This window comes from Perca fluviatilis, chromosome 14, assembly GCF_010015445.1.
Source record: "Perca fluviatilis chromosome 14, GENO_Pfluv_1.0, whole genome shotgun sequence".
NCBI lineage: Eukaryota > Metazoa > Chordata > Actinopteri > Perciformes > Percidae > Perca > Perca fluviatilis.
In genome coordinates this window covers 22,107,125-22,129,443 of record NC_053125.1, presented here as the reverse complement: position 1 = coordinate 22,129,443, position 22,319 = coordinate 22,107,125, and the positions used below count along the sequence as shown (strand labels likewise).

Genomic DNA, 22,319 nt, shown 5'->3' with positions numbered 1-22,319 from the left:
GAGTACCTCTTACACCACTTTTTCCTATCTTGTTCTTTTGGTAAAAAGATTTTCGGTTTGTTTTTGTATCCAGACTCCTCCCAGACTGTATCTGTAGCCTCTGATTGCAGTTTTTTTTTTTTTTGTATAAGTTGAAGCCTGAGAGCTTTGGGGTCTTCTGGTAAATGAGTTGTTCTCCATGAGGAGCTGCATAATGGATGACACGCTGTTTCTGTAAAAGAAAAGGAAGAAACACAAGCTGTTGAACACAAACTTGATCTCACTTGAAAGCAGCACTCACCACCAACCCAAATGTTACATTTCAGAGTTTCTGTGAACAAAAAAAAAGGGTTGAAAAGGAAAAAAAAGATGGTCTGATCTGACCAAAACAAACTCCTCGTGGTCTGGATGAAAAGTGAGATGTCTGGGCTTGTTCACATCTTTGATTCTCTTCGTGTTCCCTCTTTCACTTGTTCTTTCTCTTGACACACACACACACACACACACACACACACACACACACACACACACACACGCACTGCAGCATGGGGACATTCCACAACAGTGATTATCTACAATCCCAATCATTTTAGTCTGCAGGCCGGGAGAGTGTGGGAAAAACTATGGGGGAAATGCAGTGAATGCCTATAAGGGCTTCTAGGGCCGAAATAAGTTGAATTACTGTGACAGTAATTCTTCTTTAAATAAACACTAGGCAACACTTGTCTTTCTGTAGATTTATTCAATAATCTGCAGATGGACTTACAGCAACACACGTACATTAAGTGCATGTATGCTCAAATGAGTGAGGCTAGCTGTGAGAGCCTGTACTTTATCCAACTTCAGGGTCAAACATGATCTGATGTCCCTGTTCTCTGAATAGTACAGACAACAGAGATGCTTTGTACGTTACACATACTCAGCGTCATACCTGAGTCACTCTGAAGGTTACATGAATAATAAGAAATGCCTAATACACCAATATCTTCAATCTTGGACTGCCATTACATTACATAGAGAAAATTACAAAAAAAACAATCTTAACTTCAAATCCCAGAGCACTCCACTATTTTGCATTATTTTCATACAGTAAAACAAGAAACAGACTTTTTTGTCAGCCAAATAAAGTCCCTAAATTGTCATTGTGCGATCTGCTCCATTAGGGATCAAGTAAAGCTTAGCTTCACATTACAAAAAAGATAAAGGATAAGTAATATATTGTTGCAAGCAGTACGTTTGGCTCATTTTTGAAAACCTGCTGGTTTAAATGTTGTTTTTTAAATATGGTGGTCATACAAGCAGACTGGTACGACTGGAAAGGGTTTAGAAATGTGTGGGACGTGATGGCTAATGTTGTTGGCATGCAGTAATATGTACTGTAGTTGTTCACACTGCAGGGCTTGAATGACAACTTTGAAAATATTTGCTTTCACATAAAAAAATTGAGAATTTTCCCAGAGATGCTTATTTTCAGCAAAATGTACTTATTATGCAATTGTTATGCAGCCTATTAGTGTTACTGATGCAATTATGTGTAAGTTACTGTTCTGTTGTAGCTGGTCAAGTTGAAGCTTCTTTTAAATTAAGCTACATACTGTGCGTTGGGAAGTTTAATCTGTAACCATGCACCAATGTATTATGTAAAATCTCAAAATGCAAAGTTAAGTCAGCTACCACATGAGTGGAGTAAAAAGTAATAATGCCCCCTTAAAATGTAGTGAAGTGGATGTATAAAGTAATAGAAATTGAAAATACTCATGTGCAAGTAACTCAAAAGTACACTTGTGTGCAGTACCTGACAGTGGTGGAATAAGTACTCAGATCTTTTACTTAAGTAAAAGTAGCAATACTATGTCAAAAGTAAAGGCATTCAATTAGTTTTTACTTGAGTAAAAGTACAATAGTATTAGCATCTAACTTAAACTTTGAGTAGAAAAGTAAAACTACTCATCATGCAGAATAGCCCATTTCAGAATAATAAATACTATATTTATTGATACATTCATATGTTCATCACATTAATGTTGCCGTTGATGGAAGTGGGGTTAATATTAATGACTTTATATACAGGTAGCTTGTGAATTTACCCCCAGGATCAATAACCTTAATCCATAATAACACATCATACTTTATTTATTGATTATATTTTGTATTATTAATCTTGATCTGCAAATAATTGAAGGTATCAAACAAAGGTAGTTGAGTAAAAAGTCTAATAAATCCCTCTGAATTGTAGTGGAATATAAGTATAAAGTAGCAGAGAATAGAAATTCTTAGGCTAAGTAAAGTAAATAAATACATTCGCCATCATATTATCAAATGAACTGTTGATAGTTTTTGCAGGGGTCGGTGGCAAAGTGGCGGGTTTCATGTTTCAAATGAGAAGAAGACTGCCACTCGCTTCTTTTACTGTTATTTGGTTGTAGTGGCCGCCCATAGACTGTTAATATTAATAATAATAACCCTAACCTAACCCTAACCTAATAATGTGGCCGCCGTGAGCCTGCCTGTTGCGCTTCTAGCCCCTCCCCGCTCCTCGCTTCTCATTGGACACGTTCAGCCAGAGCCTTTGCTATTTGTGGGTCTTTCTGTCAATCAAATCCGTTCGAATAGTGTGCGGGGACCGCCTACCTCGAGTCACAAAGTTTTCCCAAAGTTTTTTCCGTCGAGCTAGCAAAATTCACCGGAAGTATTTGATTTAAATGTCAAAATAAAAGGGCTATACCTGCTATTTTTGGGGTAAATAAGCGGATCAGTAGCAGAAAGTATGAAACGAAATGCTCGGTAAAATTGTGTGATAAAGTATCAAGCGAGATTGGAACTCAAAAAACACGCTAACGTCTACTTTTCGTCAGCGTTAAAACACCTTTGACCGGAAGTTGCAACCGACACATTGGTCATAACGTCGACGAGCTTGAGACGCTAGCTAAAAACTTTTTCCTCCCTCCCCCTCTTCCACTCACTCCGTCCTTCCACCCATCCATCCATCCATTCGTTGTTGTTGTTAGAGCGGTGATGGAGAAGCAGAGGGACCGCTACCGGTGCTAGCTAGCTAGCAACGATTCAAGCCAAGCTAATAAACAGACACATAGAGAAAGAGGGGAAGAAAACAAACGGACCGGAGGGAGAGAAATGGAAACGGTTGAGCAGCTCGTCTCTTTCCACCACATTCAGGTCCAGTTGAGCGGGGGCGCGCCTTGGGGGTTCACGCTGAAAGGAGGGCTTGAGCACGGAGAGCCACTCATCATCACTAAAGTAAGTTGACCATGGCATTATTGATTTATGTATGACAATCTAAATTACATGAGCTAAAACTGCTTAAAAGTGTCTCTAATGCACTGAGTTTATACTGCACTACGTTACATTTACATGAAATTTGTATAATATTTATGTATATATTTAACACTTTTGGTCTCATATTTCCATAGTATTTCACTCAAAATGACTGTAGGGATTTTATTTTATAAGGATGTGGTTGTTGGAACACTTCAGCTCCACCAAAACAGCAATTGCGGTTATTGTTTTTTAGGCTTTTGTGACTGCTTTCTCATTCATATAGTGCTTTGCAGTCTGCTTGGCTGCTCATCCCTTGGTTTAAACTTTTCAACCCAATGCAAAAAAAGTCTTAAACTCTGCGCAAACCGCTTTTCCTGCATCCTCTTCTGTATATTTGACTTCTGCACAACTAGTTCCACCCTTCCTCCTCCTCCTCTCCTGCGGAGAATTAAATGTAATTGTCCTAAAGCTCAAGCAAATATCCGGGCAAGTAGTTTGTCAGCTGTCACTGTCTTATGAATAAAGAAAGACCCCACATAATGTAAAGCAGTGGTTGGGATTCTCAAACCTGGGGGTCAAACCGGTGCTAAAAAGGTTCCCAAGGGGGATCCCTGGCAGAAATGAGGCTCTGTTCATCTTCCTGTCACTTCATTCACTGAATGACCAAAACCACTTCAGATGGAGTCTGGGGCAGAAATGTGCACTCCAGTGGTGGTGTATGTGGGGAATCCTTGAAAAGAAAGATTGTGGTTCTCTGATGAGAGATTCTTAGAATTGCTTTATGCTTGTTTGTTACATATCTTACAGATTAGTGACCCTATAAACCAAGAATTATGGGAGTTGATAGACAAGCAGAATGATGTAGTGTTGTTATTTGTGCAGAGTTCTAAGACGTTCATTTTGGGTGTGTTTTGGGGGAGTTTGAGTGCTTTGTAAGAGATTTAGTGTGTGCTTTCAGATGTTTTGACGTGACCTCGTCTTGTGCGATAAAGTTGTGGGGGCCGATGTTTCCTCACGGCCCCTTCTCACGGTTTCACGCCGCGGGCAGTGAGCTGCTGGAAATAAGGAGGGTGGCTTTGAATTACTGCAAGTAATTATTGGTGTATGTTCTGCTGGGGGTGGTCTGTGTGTGTGTGTGTGTGTGTGTGTGTGTGTGTGTGTGTGTGTGTGTGTGTGTTCAGTCCAGTGCATAAGTAGACATTCAACCTCTGCTCTCCCTCTCAGTCTTTCCTTCACTGTCTCTCGCTCTTCACTCTGTTGAAAAGTCGCAACAGCGGTGGTGTAAATGTTGGCCGGTGTACTTCTATATTCACCACAGCAGGGAATGGAAAAGCTTGGCTCAGTCATCTGGAAACACACACACACACACACACACACACACACACACACACACACACACACACACACACACACACACACACACACACACACAGTAACACAGCCCCTGGGAAAATGTGACTGTGACTGCACAAGGAGATAAAAATCTAACTGCTCTATGGCTGTTTTGTGTTCAGTGGCTAGTTAAAACACACATACTAAAGTAGCTCAGACATGGTGCAGAAAAGTGTTCAATGATTAAGTGTTAAGTCCTTGAAGGAAAGAGGAGACAGACAGGAACACAGATTAAAGGTAGAGTTGATGTATATGTATGTGTGTGTGTATGGAAGACATGAGTGAACAATGTGTTTTAGGTTTAGAGTTCCCCTCAGCCTCCACACAGAGGTTCACTGTGTCTGTATGGACCACAGCTGAATACAGTCATAATCCTGAGAGAGAGAGAGAGAGAGAGAGAGAGAGAGAGAGAGAGAGAGAGAAGCTGAAGACCTCCAATATTGCTGCCAGGGCAATCTTAAAGCCACCTGAAAGCACTTTTTTCAAAGCATTTCTTCATAACAACTTTAAATTGATTGCCTAATACACAGTATATATCCAATTCATATTTATCTCATACACATTTGTCTATTTGACAAAATAATCTTAACTCATGGTCCACTTACTATCTTTTTCCACATCTTTCAGCCTTCATCAGTTAGTGTCATGGAGTTAGTTAAGTTGCCATCATGACCTGAATATGGATGTTCAAGTGAAAACAAGAGGTCGTATTTGGGGGGAGATTATTCGTAACATGCTTACAGATTTATGCCAGAGAGAGTATCGCAGTATAATGTTTCGGCCTGTGCTGAAACAATTCGCATATCAGTCGAATGATAATTAGTCCACAACTATTTCAAGAATAGATTCATATTTTAAGCCTCATAGATCACACACACCAAAAAAAACATTTGCTGGTTCCAGCTTCTCAAATGTGTGGATTTTGCTGCATTTCTCTGTGTTATATCATTATAAATTGTAAATATTTTGGTTTTGGACTGTTGGTTGGAACAAAGAGACATTTCAAGACATCACCTTCAGCTCTGGGAGCTTGTGATTGGCATTTTGCACCGTTTTCATTGAACATTTTATGATATCCATCCATTTTGTATGTAGATATAATCCCTCCAGTAGTTTCTGGATCCGTCCTGGGTCTCCTTCCAGTCAAAAGTGCCAGAACATTAATCAAATAATTGTTACTTGCAGCCCTGTATGACATAGCTATTTCTCAGATATATAAAAAAAAATGGTTAAAGTGAATTTTGGGAGCTTTTTGTGTGCATGTACATGTGCTAGTCACCAGTGTAACCTTGAACGAGTGAGTCTGCTGTTTGTTGAGTCAGTCGTGGAACATCTGTATGAGACATAGAGTGCATAAAAATGTGCCAGTTGCCCTTTCAGAATGTCCATGTTTTGAGGGGGGGGGGTGTTCGTGGCCCTTCTGAGAGTAGTGTGTTCGGAGGGGGAAGGGAGGCTTCCCCAGTCTAAGACAGCAGAGGGATATAAGCCATTTGGTCAACATTCCTCCAGGAGCATAACAAATTACCACTGTGGGGTGTGTGTGGATGGGTGTGGAGATATCGTGCATGTGTGTGTTCATACAGTACATACATGCGCACCGCTCATAGACAAAGTTACTCGACTTGAATACTTGTCGTCCCTGCAGCCAGTTGTGTGATGAAGATGAGCTTAAGGTTTTATCTGCTCAACAAGTTAGCCATTAGCTTTCAGTCAGCCGTTCATTGAGTCATTCTGTCAGCCTGTTGGCAAGTCAGTCAAGGCTTAAACATGCTTCGGTGACAGTATGTAAAGGTTGTTGTGGAAATAAGAGCGCGTGTTTACAGACTAAAATACAATACGGGCATGTTTTAGGGTCATTTCTCATTTAAAACTACCAGTTGTCATTCCCATGTGTTTTTGGGACAATGTTTATATCCTTTGTGTCAAATGTGGTTGTGATGACTAAGTGGCGAGTTCCCTCCATTGTTGTATTTGACGGAACAGCTGCTGTTAAGCTGTCAGCTCACTTTCATAATGTGGGTTTTGTGATCTACTGTGAGCCCTCGGGGGGGGGGGTTCTGTTGAGGACAAGTTGGTGTCTCCTCAACAGTATTTTGGCTCCCTGACTTTTAAGGCGGTGTTCCCATGGGAGAGTTTGGAATCCAAGGAAATGCAGATCAGTCTTTGCTATAAAAACCTCCCAAGATCGTGTTGTTAAATTTCTCTGGCTTTCAACGCTGCGGATTTAAGAATCCATCCCAGTTGTTTTGATGGATCCCAGTTGCTCATGTGAACTGTCTGGACTCCAGACCTCCACAGACCAGACATGTCTGCTATCTGAATGAACATCAGCCTCGACATGTTCTACAAGAGTCTGTCTGAGTGGACGGAAGCACTAGTCTCACTTGTGTGCAGCCTTCTTGTTTGTATTATGGAGATAAGGGAGTTGTAATTACCGACAAATTGTCTGCAGTGGTGTTGTGTGTGTGTATATAAGGGATTTTATACTAAAATATATCATATGTTTTAGACGTCAAAGACAAAAGGAGGGTTCATCAGACTTTAAAAAAGAAATGAAAGACACGGACAAGGAGATTGTCCGTTTCGGACACGTTCTCACACACTGGAAATACTCCGTTTGGTTTAGGCGAGGGGTGGCGGTACCGATACCAATACCATGACATCGATACTAGTTCCTAAACGATACTTTTTTCGCTACCAATTTTATAAAACAAAAATAAATTACAACATGACACACGTGAGCCCCGTCTCTGTGCGTAACGTAGAGTTTTTCCTGCGTGCCGCTACGATGTGTAACGCTAGACAGCCAATCACAGACATTATTAGATCTTGGTAGAAGCATGCTGCGTGCTTATTGGCTCACTGACGCTGATGAGATTTACTCCTAAGGTATTGAAATTGGGTATTGAATGACGGGGCAATTTTTGATACTAATGCTTTATAGGCAATTCGGTCGGTGCCTAGAAGAATTGATTTCGGTACCCAGCCCTGTTATCGACAGAAGTTCCCGAACCTCGTCGTCTAACTACTTGGACATTTTTGTTGGCATCTTCATGTAAATGATCCTTCTTCTTCTTCTTCACCCTAGGATGTTTGTATTATTCCATTTTCGCTCCAGCTGCATGAGAGAAACGTCCTCAACATGCCCCTTTGCTCGCTGTAAACTCTGCGGACACTGACCTGCTCTATTCACACATGGGCTCGATCGGACATTACACGACTTTGTACTAGGGAACTGGCAGGGTGAAGTCCATTTAATGTCCGGTCCAACTGATTCGGACATTTGCGTTCTCACATACAGAACCTCTGGGTAATGTCTAGACAGGGCTGGGCAATATATCGATATTACATCGATATTGTGATACTAGATGTCTTAGATTTTGGATATCGTAATATGACATAAGTGTCTTTTCCTGGTTTTAAAGGCTGCATTACAGTAAAGTGATGTACTTTTCTGAACTTACCAGACTGTTCTAGCTGTTCTATTATTTGCCTTTTACCCACTTAGTCATTATATCCACATTACTGATGATTATTTATCAAAAATCTCATTGTGTAAAATAGTCAACACTACAATATCGTTGCGGTGTCGATATCGAGGTATTTGGTCAAAAATATGGTGATATTTGATTTTCTCCATATTGCCCAGCCCTATGCCTAGATCATTTCAGGTATGCGGTGCCTTCTGTGAAAGGGGGCTCGAGTTGGAGATTCAAACCAAATATGGCATTCACTTTTTCACCTGAGGAAACGGATCCAGTCTGTTCAGAGAGTATTAGCCGACCACTAGCTTGGGTTCCCCTTCGCTACACAATCCTTTTTCTTTGTGTTCCTCCACATGCTCTACAACGCTGGATTCGTTGCCATTTTCATTCTCCCCTCAGTCAACCCGCCGACATCTCCCAGGCTGTCCAACCACTGGAACCAAAAGAGGACTACTGACCCGTGACGGGAGGTCATCTTGGTACTTTGGTTATTTGTGATGGAAACTTTGATTGAGCTGAACTCTTTCTGTTTCCTTTTTTTTGTTTTGAGAGAGAAAATCTTTGCATTTTCGGTTATTTCTTCGGTGGTTGTTAGATGATGTGGTTTCCGCTTCGAAAAAGTCACGTATCCTGTATATGAACTTCTTTGGTGCATGTTTTCGATGTTTGGTATGTCCCACGATGTCCTTGTTTGTGTGAACTGGGATGCTTAGCAGGCAGTTACATCTCTTTGATCTGAGGTTGAATTTCTCTTGGAAGTTAAACAGCAGTTGTTGTCACCATAAACCGGATTTGGCGTCAGCACACGTCAAGGTATTTTATCAAGCTTTAAACAAATGTTTAAGATCATGAGACAATTTTACCAGAGATTGTTGTTATCTTGTCTTAGTGTTGGACAGAATTATTAGATTCTGTGGATTCATGAGAAAAACTGCTCAGAGACTCCTTAAAATGATTGATTTTTGTCCTCACCAATGCATTGATCTACTTTGATGGAAACTAAACTTGATAAATATGCGCTAGGATTTTGAAATATCTTGGTGCACAAGTTGACCTCAGCTAAACTCCAACCGCTACATGAAGTGTGCATGAGGGATGTTGTGGATGAGTCTCATTTTTTGTGGCTGAAAGGGAGTTGGAAATCAGGCCATGTTTCTTGCATTCCAGCAGGTTTAGCCCATGTTTGAAAACACTGCGAGCAGTCGGGAATTTGATTTGCCCAGAAGAAGCAACAAAGATGGAGGCGATAATCCCTCCCTCTGTCGTCCTGCTGTTGACAGTAACAGAAATCCATGGATTTTACAAAAGAATGTTTTGACATGTGGTCGAAGGTATGCAACCCAATGTGTTGGGTTGGTAAACAGCTGTGTGTGTGTGTGTGTGTGTGTGTGTGTGTGTGTGTGTGTGTGTGTGTGTGTGTGTGTGCATGTTGCCCCCTACATTCCAGTAAAGGTAGCCTCCAGTAGCAATCTGCTCTGTAGGGGGCAGATGAGGATGCCATCAGATAGAGATGCTATTGTCTCTACTGTGTGTGTGTGTGTGTGTGTGTGTGTGTGTGTGTGTGTGTGTGTGTGTGTGTGTTTCCGTGTCTTCCGCCCCGACTTGCTCCTCTAACTGTCCTAACAAACCAAAAACATATGTTGTGCAGCAGCATACCACACAATGGAGCATATTGATGAGAAACACAGAACGAAGGAGAGTGTGTTCATGTTTCCAAAGAATAATATTGATATTTGCATAAACACAGGATGGGAAAATGAATGAAAGATTTAATCATATAAAGTCATCTTTAAAGCAATAATGCCAAACATTCACTGGTTCCTGCTTCTCACATAATGACTATTTGCTGTTTACCTTCCTCTTAACAAGATCTTTGGGTTGTTTGTCTAGAGACAAAGTCACATTGTGGGCTGTGGGAAATTGGGATGGTTATTTTTCCACTATTTTAAAGAATAAATGATTATTAGTTAATGGAGAAAATAACATTATTTATATTTTTCAGTGAATTTATTTTTTAGGGTATGAGATGTGATGTCTTCAAATTGCCCGTTTCACCCTAACAACCGCCCAAAACCCAAAGTTTACAGTTTACAATGACGTAAAGCAGACAGTGTTTGCTATTTTTGCCTGAGAAGTGACTTAAAAGAATGAATTGTTGTATTCTCTGTAGGTTCTGTAGATTGTAATTGTTGTAGTACTTCTGGACACTATCACAACTAGTCTTTGCACAGTTGGAATGAGGAGTGGGCGATATAGATAAAATCCCCTACATTTAATTTGATGTGGAGACCTCTATATCTTGATATTGTACACTTTGTAAAAAGTTGCTCGGGAAGCTGTTTATTGGTGTATTTTCCATATTGTTGAATGTTTGCGAACACTTTTGCTTTAAAATATTGCAGCATTCCCCAATATCAATCCTAAATATTCAACTCCTGAAGACCAGATTCCAATTTCAGTCCTCAGATTTTACATTTTCTCATCCACCTATTGCTGCAGAGTGTGTGTGGGTGTGGGTGTGTGGGTGGGGTTGGAATGTCTCTATCTCTGATCTGTGGAGCCTTTAGCTGTTTCTTTTAGGCTACGTCTGCAGGCACACACTGAAATAACAACCTCTCTTTAGTTAGATACATCAGTACAGTGACCCTCAAACACACACAACATTGTTATTATTGTTGTGTGTGAGTGTGTGTGTTCGTAAAGTGTGTCATGGAAAAAGTGTAGGGAGATGGGAGATATACAGTATGTCATAGTTGAAGCGTGTGTGTTTGCTGGGGGTGTAGAAGTCCTGACCTGAGGCTGCTGCAGTTGTTATTGTTTTTGTCCGACACTCTGCATTTTACCCTCTCACTTGGGGGCAACACACACAAACACACACACACACACACACACACACACACACACACACACACACACACACACACACACACACCGTAGCCATGTTTTCTTTTTTTCTCTGATTACAGAATTGCATCTTGATGCGCTGGAGAAATGCTTTTTGAAACCCCTGTTGGGTTTTGTGTTCTGCTGATTTGAAAAATTTTGATCTAGAGTTTTTTCGTTTTTTATTGGAGGCGGTAAACCCCCCACAAGACAGTCAATTGTTAATTGTAAAAAATAAATAAATTTTAAACTCAAAAGCAGTAGAAATAAAAGAGACCGAGAGCAGGGATTGTGCGTAGATTTAAGAAGAAATCTGTGCTATTAAAAAAATCAGCCAGCTTTGTTTCGATGATTAGGTCTGAAAATGTTTTGTAACTTTTCGATAAAGGAATCCAACAATCAGGCACACTTAATTCAAGTCAATTGACAGTTTCTTGTGGTTGATTGTAGGGCTGCACAATTAATCGCAATTTTATGGAAATCGCACAATGAACTAGTGCAATATCCAAATCACAGGGGGGGCGCAGTATTTGTTAAAGGCAAAATATGTGTCAAACCATTCTAAAATAAAATGTTGTGGTGCTGCAGAGACATCCCGGCCTACAAATCAAATCCTACAGACTAAAGAAAAAATCTTTGTTTGGTACAAATCCTCGCAAAAAATCACACTCATCACTCAATCATGTTTTTTTAAATATATATATATATATTTAAAAAAACATGATTGAGGATATATATATATATATATATATATATATATATATATATATATATATATATATATATATATATATATATATATATATATATATATATATATATTTCAATGAGAATGTTACAAAAATGATCATTCCCTCCAATATCGTGAGTCATATCGCAATCGCAATATCAGTCAAAATAATTGCAATTAGATATTTTCCTAATATCGTGCAGCCCTAGTTGTACGATGCTAGAATAACATGGAAAGTCTCCATTCATCCGGTTCTTTTAATCCCACCTTGTTTCTGGTTCCTCTTTATAACATTTTCCACCAACCGCACTGCAGCTATTATGTTCAACGCTTTGACATTAGAAGCAGTTTTCCGAGCTATTATATTGAATTAAGCGGCGCTGTTACAGGGCATACTTTGTGTGTTTTCTGTACGTCTGTGTTTATATGTTTACAGTTTATTGCATTGTAGCCATGTCCCGAACCCAAGAATGACACACACACACACACACACACACACACACACACACACACACACACACACACACACACACACACACACACACACACACACACACACACACACACACACACACACACACATTCCACCATGCAATGTGGTCCACTCTGGTGGCTACTCTGGCAAGTCGACTCCAGTTTGTGGTTTAAAATGACACAAAACTCTCTTTGTTTAATGGATCTTCTGTCGTCGTCGTCGTCCCTCCCGTCTGCCCTCGGTGGCGTCTGACGGAAACATCCTTTCATCCCTCCACCTTTCCCCCCCGTCATCGTCAGGCGACCATGGTTTCTCCCTCACGTTCTCTCCTTGTTGGGAGTGGGACGAATGGAACCTCTGAGTGGGAAACCGAAACTTGTGGGTGTGGTGAGGGGGGGGCGTTGGGTGTGTTGCATTTTCCGTGGTTAGGATTTATGAGGAGTTTGCCCAAATTGTTTATTCATGTCTTAGGTTTGAGTGATTTTGGTTGGATTTTTGGTTTCTGAAAGCCGATTTAAAGCTGCTGATAATCAATATTCAATGTCTCTCTTCCCATAAATAAGAGGGATTTAGTGTCTCCGCTTGGATTTATATGCCTTTCACGATGACAGAAAGCCTCTGGAACAGCATTTTTGACCACTCTGGGATACAAAAACTGTACTGAAATCTAGACCAATTAAACAATTTAACGTGAATAACTCTTAATGACAGGACAGCCGACCCTCGCTGTAGTTGGGAGACTATGAGATACAGTACATGTACTGGCTTATAAAAACAGAAGGAAAATGTGTTTAAAAACCTTAAAGAAAGATCCTTTTATACATCTATCTCACCTAAAAGTTACTGTATGTTTTCCTTCTTTGTCAAAGACTTGTTAACTCTGCAGAAATGTGTGTGTGTGTGTGTGTGTGTGTGTGTGTGTGTGTGTGTGTGTGTGTGTGTGTGTGTGTGTGTGTGTGTGTGTGTTTTTAAAGGAAAGCCCATATGTACAGTAACTTTTTTGTGCTTGGAAAAAAAGTTAAAGTTCAGACAACCAAGTGAGCATTCAAGGGCTATCAAAGTATAGTTTTCTGTCTTTTCACATGAAAATAAGACTTCCAAAGCTTAAATTGAAGCATCCAGACTGAGTTTGCGTAGGACTGGAGGTGTGGGTGAATGAGTGGGAGCGATAGCCAGAGTGTGATAGGGATGGATGGGAGAGTAGGAAATGTAGAAAAAGATGGATGAACTGGGAAAGATGGACGGATGGAAATGTAAGGAGGACGGAGGAAGGTGGTGGATTAAGGAGGATAAAAAGCTGAATGAAGAGAAAAGACCCAAGACAGGATGTGCGATGCATGAATGAAAAATATGGGGAAAAAGAAAGACGAGTTGATTGAAATAGAGACAGGGGGGAGCGGGGGTTGTGTTTAGCCGCTTTAGCTGTAGGCTGATAGATGGATAATAGGTGGATGGAGAGATAATAGATGAAAAGATAGAGGAGGTGGGGGGAGAAGGACAGCCAGGGACCAAAGAGAGGTTTCAGATGTCTGGACACAGCTGCCAGATTGATGCTTCCCTGCCTTTTTGTCTGCATTTATTGTCTTTGAACACACCACTAGCAGTTTTTTTTTCTCTCTAGTCTTGACTGAATTTGTATCTAACAATCTAAGTAACCCCCCCCCCTCCCCCCACCCCTTTTTTTTATTTTTTTAAACTATGTACACCAAGTAAGGCTCTGTCAGAACTTTTGTTTTGAGCCCCTGGTAAAAACAAACTGCATTTCGCTGTAACACTAAATATTCATGTTTTAACAGCTTTCCCCGTAAACAAACAAAAGTTATGTATACGTTCAATGTTTTTTTTTTTTTACCAAAACACATTATGTATTTTATGCGTTTTCTTTCACATAAAACATTTGCAAAGACATTTTTTTTTTTTTTTATTTCTTGGCATCTCACTACTCAGTGCGTTTCAATCCACCTGTTTTTACAGTTATGTGCATTTTCTATTTGCACATAAAAACACCTGAATGGCAACCCCAGAAATATATATAAAAAAAAGTCAAAATATTGTATAAAAAGTTATTACCCTCGCCTGAGGTAGAACATTTGTGTCTATCAAAGCATTATACAATAAAGTGCAATGAGAGCAAGCTTAGGCAGTGAATAAATCATGATGAAGCGTGCATAAAGCGTGTGATTGAATGAAATGTAAAGTAGGGCTGGGCGATATGGCCAACATTGTCTATCATTTAATATCTCGACAACGATATATATCACGGTATAAAATAAGATAGTGCTTAATTGATTCCCAGCCAGGAAATTCCGCTTTCACCTTTTAAGTTTAAAGGTATTATTTCTTAAAGTGCTCCTATTATGCCTTTTGGCCTTTTCCCTTTCCTTTATAGTGTTATATATCTTTTTTGTGCCCGTTATAGGTTTACAAAGTGAAAAAGCCCAAAGTCCACCCCATAGAGTGTGGTCTAGACCTACTCTATCTGTAAAGTGTCTCGCGATAACTCTGTTATGATTTGACACTATAAATAAAATTTAATTGAAAGGAACTTACCATCTCCAACAGAAAACACTGTTCACAAACTGCTCCTAACTGCTCTATTGTAGTCCAGCCTTTACTTCTGTGAATGCTCGCCTAGCTGCTACGAGGCACGCCCTCATACTCTGATTCTGACTGGCTAGTAGTCCTTACCTAGCTACTGCGCATGTACGACTCCCAACAAAGATGGGACAGAAGTGAGATGCCTCACTCTGTAGCTAAAACAGAGAGCTCAACACAGGGTGAAAAGAGGAGCTGCAGCAATGTGCAGTACAACAAAAAATTGTGTTTTTTGAAAATGAAACCATGTAAACCTATTCTGATATAACCTCTAAATACAATTATGAACCTGAAAATGATCATAATATGAGCACTTTAATCTGCTTCCTCAGGACGGTCTCCATGACATTTGAATGCACAGCACTCACTGAATGTGGTCTGGCAACATACAGTAAACAAACAGCCGTGAAACTGTCATCCCATTTTGATTCCATTGTTGAGAAAAAGCAAAACAGCAGATACATAAATCTCTCTTGTGAAATAACCAAAACTATTCAAAGCATCAGTCACATGAAGACACTTCAGGGCCTTTAGAGAAAATGAACAAAGACCTAGGAACGTTTATAAAAAGATGTAAGTGGTTTCTGTTTGTTTTTTCAGTGGCAAGTGTTAATTGGAGATGAAATCAAATCATAAATCTGATATCTTTGAGTAGTGGCTTCTCAAATCTGTCAACAACTGTTAAATGAACTGTTGATTGATGACAGTTTTGCCATCTAAAGGTGTTGATGAAGTTATTGTCAACTAATGATCAGTTTCATCTAAAAAGGAAAACAGACAGAAGCGGCGATTGCCGTTCAGCTGGCAGCAGTGTGTGCCGTATGGGACTGACAGCAGCCAAACTTCCATTTTAAAGAAAAGGCAGAATTTAGCACGATATCAGTATCCAGCTCGACAGATACTTTCTTTATATACCATCAAAGGAAGACTTTTGCTTTGAGGAACTCCACATGATTTTGATCGATCTTTGGTCTCAACTTTTCCAGTGTGATATGTTATGACTCTCATAAAAATACTTGAATGGAAGCCCAGATAGAAAAAAAATAAATATATGGAGAGTTTGAAAGCTGGCAAAGCAGCTTTGATCTGACAGAAAAGTAAAAATACACACAATGTACTCTCTCTGTCTCGAGAAAAAATGGGGGAGGGGCAAGATGTCAATAGAGAGGGCAAGGTCATTTAGTGCATGTTAAGAAGTTAATGTTTCACCCTCATTTAAGTGTGTGTGTGTATGTGTGTATGTGTGTGTGTGTGTGTGTGTGTGTGTGTGTGTGTGTGTGGGGGGGGATCAAGGGGACACACACATGCACACACGCACACACACATACGACATTGATGGATCAATCCAGTCCGTCACCAGGTCGCTGGCCTTTTCACCTTTGCTATTGTCAGTGCTTGTCACCGGATATAATGGCTTCCATACGTCACCAGAAACACACTGCTGGTGGGTGGGTGGGAGGGGGGGGGGGTGAGGTACTATATATGACCTAAAATCATGAGACATTGTCACATTTACTTTAAAGGAAAATTCTGGTGTTTTTCAAGCAGCGTCTTACTCTCTTCATTATGGCTATTGCTCATGCTAACTACCACTGCTAACTAGTAGTGTTAATTTTGTCACCTATTTTTAATTTAGTCTTAGTCTTGTGCCAAATGTCCTTGTTAGTTTTAGTCATATTTAGTCATTCACATCTCTTTTCACATCTTTTTTTGTTAGTCAAGTTTTAGTCGACTAAAAGTCTCGTCATTTTAGTCTAGTTTTAGTCAAAAGACAACTCAATATATCTTGGTCAAGTTTTAGTCAAAACATTTTAGTCTTTTTTTAAAATAAATTATTTCTGAGATTATTTCTGATAACTATTTCAGTCAGATAGTTGTATAAAAATAAATTATATAATGTTATATAAATATCAAGCCTCTTCCTTATTTCACCAGTAAATTCCTGTTAAATGACAAAAACAACCACTGGATGGGAAAAGAAGCGTATTTTACAATAACTTTGAATGCAGCACGAAGCTGGCGAGGCGTATTTCAGGTGAACGCAACATATGTGTTATTTTTCAGACAACGGCAGCTGCAGACTGTCGTACGTCCCCCTGTTAGAATCCTCTCCAGTGAAATACAGACCAACTTTACACCGTTTAGCTGTCAGCATTTTAACCGTGTTTACTCCAGCTGCTAGCTAACGGTAGGCTAACGTTACCTGCTGTCAAGTGTAGTGTTAACTAGCTAACGGTAGGCTAACGTTACCTGCTGTCAGGTGTAGTGTTAACTAGCTAACGGTAGGCTAACGTTACCTGCTGTCAGTTGTAGTGTTAACTAGCTAACGGTAGGCTAACGTTACCTGCTGTCAGGTGTAGTGTTAACTAGCTAACGGTAGGCTAACGTTACCTGCTGTCAGGTGTAGTGTTAACTAGCTAACGGTAGGCTAACGTTACCTGCTGTCAGGTGTAGTGTTAACTAGCTAACGGTAGGCTAACGTTACCTGCTGCCAAGTGTAGTATTAACTAGCGTCCCGTGCAGCGATGTTTCGGTTGCCTCTAACGTCCGTTAATGAGCATCAGAGTGAAGCGCAGGCATTTAAGTGGCACCGAAATCCGTGTTGCTATTCGGTACGGTAGATAACGGTAGTTAAGGCACCAGTTGGTGCCGTATTAGTACTGGGTCTCGGTACCCAACCCTAGTAACAGCTGAATATTCCATCTCATGATGAAAAAGTAGAGGCGATTGTAGACGAAAATGAAGAGAGATTTTATCTTAGTTTTTATTTTATGCCAAACATTTTAGTCTCGTCTTTTTTCGTCAGCTAAAAAGCATAATGCATGTTAATTAAGTCTTAGTCTGCGTTTTTGGACATTGGCGCAGTCTCGTCATCGTCTCGTCTTAGTCGTGGAAAAAAAAGGTTGTTGACGAACATATTTAGTCTCGTCTCGTCTGACGAAATTAACACTACTAACTAGCGATTCTGAAAATGCAGACCCGTACAAAACAACATGAAGGCAAGCAGCACGAGCCTACTGAAGCTTTGGAAACCAACCACATTGCACATGGTTGCTGTTGATTTCATGTTAGAAGTGATATCAACCAAGCAAAGTTTTGTTTATGAAAAACACTTTGATTATCCTTTAATCATGCTAAATTAATCTTACTTTATTAAATCAGTTTATTATATTTCCTTACTCGTGCTGGATTACTTGTGATGTTTGACCTAATTAATAACATGACCAGACGTATGGACTCCGCTGTGAGCAGTGACGTATTCTTTCAGTTTACAAAAACGAAGAACGTACTGATACTGATTAATTTAGTTTCCTATCATGCTAATTCAGTTTCCTTTAATAGAATTTGTGCTATTGTGAGCACCCAACGACGCATTTCTGGTAATGGCTGCTGTGGAAATAAAGTACTAAAGCGCCCATATTGTAAAAAAAATATTATATTAATATATTAATACTGCGGAAGTTTCAAAACGCTCAGTCCACAAGTGTGAACCTGACATCATTATGTGTCCCCTTATAAAATGATGCTATCTGCTGTTTTTGCATCCAAATATACCTTCATGCATATTAAACATTCTTCCATGGGGTCCCCAACAAAAAGGGGAATCATTTATTTTCACTATAATTTCATCCATAAGTAACACAATGACAGATTGTATGACTATTTTTGCTCATGGGTTTCATTCAATTTCTGTAATAAAACATCTAAAAGCAAAAATTCTCTCAGGTAGGGGGACCCTGGGACAAAGTCTTATCAGGTCAGATGGGGGTCCATGGTCTAAGTTGTGTCAGTTTAGGGGTCCTTGATGTGAAAAGGTTTGAGAACAACTGCTCTAAAGATTGTTTTCCTTTTTCTGTACATGTCATATTTTTCTAGATTAGGTGTCCCAAATTGCAAAGCCAGATTAGAAGACGGTTTAATTTGTGTTCATGTGTGTTCCTATTAGCTTGCAGCCTCAGTGTCCTCATAAAACCTCTCACAGTTCAACCGCTTTGATTTGTGTATTCGTTTCATCCCCATATCAACCCCAAGAGCACTAATCCATCCCTAAAATGGAATTCCCCCCCCTTTGGTGTGTACATGTACACAAACCTGTGTGTGCGCATGAGAAAACCAGACTACCACACTGCCAGAAGAAGTGTGTATTGTGGTTTCTTTTAATGTGTGACAGTCACTTGAGTGTGCGAGTGAGGTTAAGTGTCACTGTTTGAGTGTCAGGCTTATGGCGGATTAGAAAGACCCAGTTGTGCGTGCGTGAGTGTGGTCAGGTTGTTGTGATGGATTATGGGAGATGGAGTGTGTGTGTTTTTATGCTGTATGGATGTGGATGACGGCTGAGGGTGAAGGTCTGACAGGTTGCCGTGTCTTCAGGGTCGGGGGTTGCTGTGCTCCTTTTGCTAAGCATTCTGGGTAGCAGAGCCTTGATGTGGCCGACAGCTCGGGGTCTGTAATGAGGGCCTTGTTTTCACAGATTAAGTCCGATTTTGATGGTATTACTGGAGCTTAAGGTGGTAAGAACGTCTTTGGTGAAAAGCAGTTGGGTTTCTGCTCTGGATTTCCCAAAGATCACCTGTCAATCAAACGCTGTGGGCGGCACAGTGATGTCTGTTTTCTTTGTAATGAAGTTGTTTTTCTTTGTCTACGTCGGTTACGCTTACCACTCAGCTCCTCTTCTCTTGATTCAGTTGTATTTTCTTGCCAGGAAAGAGCTGCTCGGCCCTGTTTTTGGAAACCTGTTTTCATAGACCCTAGACCCCTTTTACAGGGGCACGTGCCTCAAAGTTGATCTGCTGTGCCCCAGTAAAATCTCATGTGTTAAACCATTTTGGAAAGCCGGCATATTTTTCACATCTAACGTGATGAATTAAGGATTTATTTTGGCCAAAAACCTGAGGTGAGCTAGTAAACCTTGTCTGCTCTGAGGCAGCACAGTCGTGCTAAAGAACGGTACTACCCGCTGACGTTAGCGGATCTAACATGGAGATTCATAGTCGATTTCGTGAAAATGACTTTTGAGCGAAGTAAAATTATAACATGATGTGTTCAAATTTAATCTTGTAAAATGTAGTTTTGGGCTAGAACATTAAATATACACACTTATTCAAGCAGATAAGGAGATGTTTTTATATAAGCTTGAAAAAAATAAAGGGAATTGTGACCATTACAAAAGCTGCATTTGTTGTCAATTTCTGAAACTTTATTGAGATATACATTTGTTGGATACATAATATTGTGTATATGTACTTCTTTAATCTCATTTGTAATACAAAAGTTGTATGCAATAACTAGGTTCTCTGTCAGTCGGTGTCTGTAAAGATGTTGTCCGAAATGGCTTTCCCTCTTGGAGATGTTTTCCTTGCATCATAAAGTGCATTTCGTATATGTTTGTTATTGCATTTTGGGCTCATTGTTGCAGAATAAGTCCAGTTGTTTGGATTTCAGCAGCAAAATAGAAATGGCAGTAATAGTGGGCAAGGGCAGTATGTATAGCACATTTCATACACAAAGCAGGCATTCAGAATTTTTTTTTTTGGGGGTGGCCTGTGCCCGTGCCCCAGTAGAGCTTTGTGTCTAGCAACACCCCTGACTGTTTTAATAGACACATAAAATGTATACAAATGCATGTTTGAGAAGCCAACAACATTAAAGTCAATTATATTGAACACTAACATCTCTCTTTTATCTATTCTTCCTTAATATACCCCCTTAAAATATGAATTGAACTTAAAGGTTACAGCTCTATCATGGCAGTAAAACATAAGATGCCGTTAGTTACTTTCAAGCTGTTTATTTCTAATGTGTTGTCGCTTTTCTTCTCAATTTGTACGCCGCCCGAGTTGATCAAAGCAAAAACAAGTATCACTACATGACTTGGCACCTCTTCAAGCAAGAGGAAAAGGGGGCTTTTAGAATTAGAATTTCAAATATTTAGTCTCATCCCCGGGAGTGCGGCTAATAAAAATATACGAGTGAGGAGACCCACCAGAAAGCGGTCGCAGCACATTTTGAATAATTGCTAACAATATTCTGGATTAAAAACAAACGTAAGAAACCGCTGAGTCAGCTCGAGTGTTAAGATATATAAGGTTTGTATAGAAGTGTAGAAATGCTTGAATTGTCCTTTTAATAGACGTCATATGGACACAACATGGACAGTATTGATCTTTATTATACAGTATGTTGTCCATATGTTTTAAACCTTACTACTCATTGATCTTTTTGGGATCAGCAGATCAAGTCCCCAAAAAAGTCTGATTCAGACTATTTAATCAGCCTCCATTCAGCGCTTTTTACCATTGTTATTATTTTTATATACACAGAATTTATTCTTGTGAGTTGACTGTGATCCAACCTATAGAATCACTCGGGGACATTTGATATGATGTAAACGTGCAGGATCAGGAAACCGGTGCTATAGTCTTCACTAAATCTGCAGCGGGGCTCAGAAAAAGGTACAGAAAAAGGAAATTTGGGGGGGCGCCTGGGTAGTATGTAGTAGTAGTATGTACAGAGGCTCAGTCCTCGCCTCAGCGGCTGCAGGTTCAAGTCCGACCTGTGGCCCTTTGCTGCATGTCATTGCCCCTCCCTCTCCCCTTTTCACGTCTTAGCTGTCCAATCTAATAAAGGCCTAAAATGCCAGAAAAAAGTCTTCCCCATTTTGAATCATCTCAAAAGTCCACCCAACCTGCACATAACGCTGGTTTAACAGTTTGAAGATCGTTTATCACGGCTATTCTGCACTGAAATTGAATATTTTACTGGCAAGATTGGTACCAGTGCTGTGTTTTATTTGTTTTATCCTGACCTCTTGTTAACTTTTTTTTTTTTTTGGTGTGCAAAAGTGCAAGAACAGCTTCACAGACATTGTGATTTTGTTGTTCATTTCGGAGTTTATTTCAAACTACGCACGTTCTCCGTTGCACATCAGGGACATAAAAAAAGAAAACGTAGAAAAATAACCATTTTAACACGTCACAAGGCTGCCCTTTAACAATAGTTTCTAAGTAAGTCAAATGTGACATGATGGATGTTGATGGAAAGCAGTGTGAGCTGTGAGGATGGGTGAGGTGGGACCGTGTGGAGGCTACAGGTCCATCTCAGTGAAGAGGAGTCTGTCAGACGAAGCCGCGAGAGGCAAACTCATCGGGGGGGGAGATGTAAAACCACGGAGAAGCATTCCTCCTCTGGATGAAACAAACCACGCACTGTTAACCAGAGAGAGAGAGAGAGAGAGAGAGAGAGAGAAAAAAAAAAAAAAAAAAAAAAAAAAAAAAAAGAGAGAACTTATGTTCACAAGCAAGTGAGTGTTTCCTCACATGTTGGTGTGGATCCTTGTGACTGAACCACACGATGTTTCTGTGGTTTCATGTTTGAAATTCAGGATGTTGGTTACTAATGGTAGGACTTTGATAGATCAAAACTGGACCAACAGTGCAACGTTGTTGCTCGTTCTTTTTACCTTTTCTGTCTTTTCCTTTACTCTCATCTCCTCTCCTTCCTTTCC

The 22,319-nt window shown here is 40.0% G+C and overlaps 1 protein-coding gene across 1 annotated transcript in view; it reads left to right on the top strand.

The window, feature by feature from the left end:
- Positions 1–2,962: 2,962 nt before the first annotated feature.
- shroom4 (shroom family member 4) overlaps positions 2,963–22,319 on the top strand; it is an 80,981-nt gene continuing 61,624 nt past the window's right edge. The window contains exon 1 of the mRNA XM_039821773.1: positions 2,963–3,234. Within this exon, the coding sequence (XP_039677707.1) occupies positions 3,112–3,234 (123 nt within the window). The 5' untranslated portion in view covers positions 2,963–3,111. The remainder of the gene's footprint in view (positions 3,235–22,319) is intronic.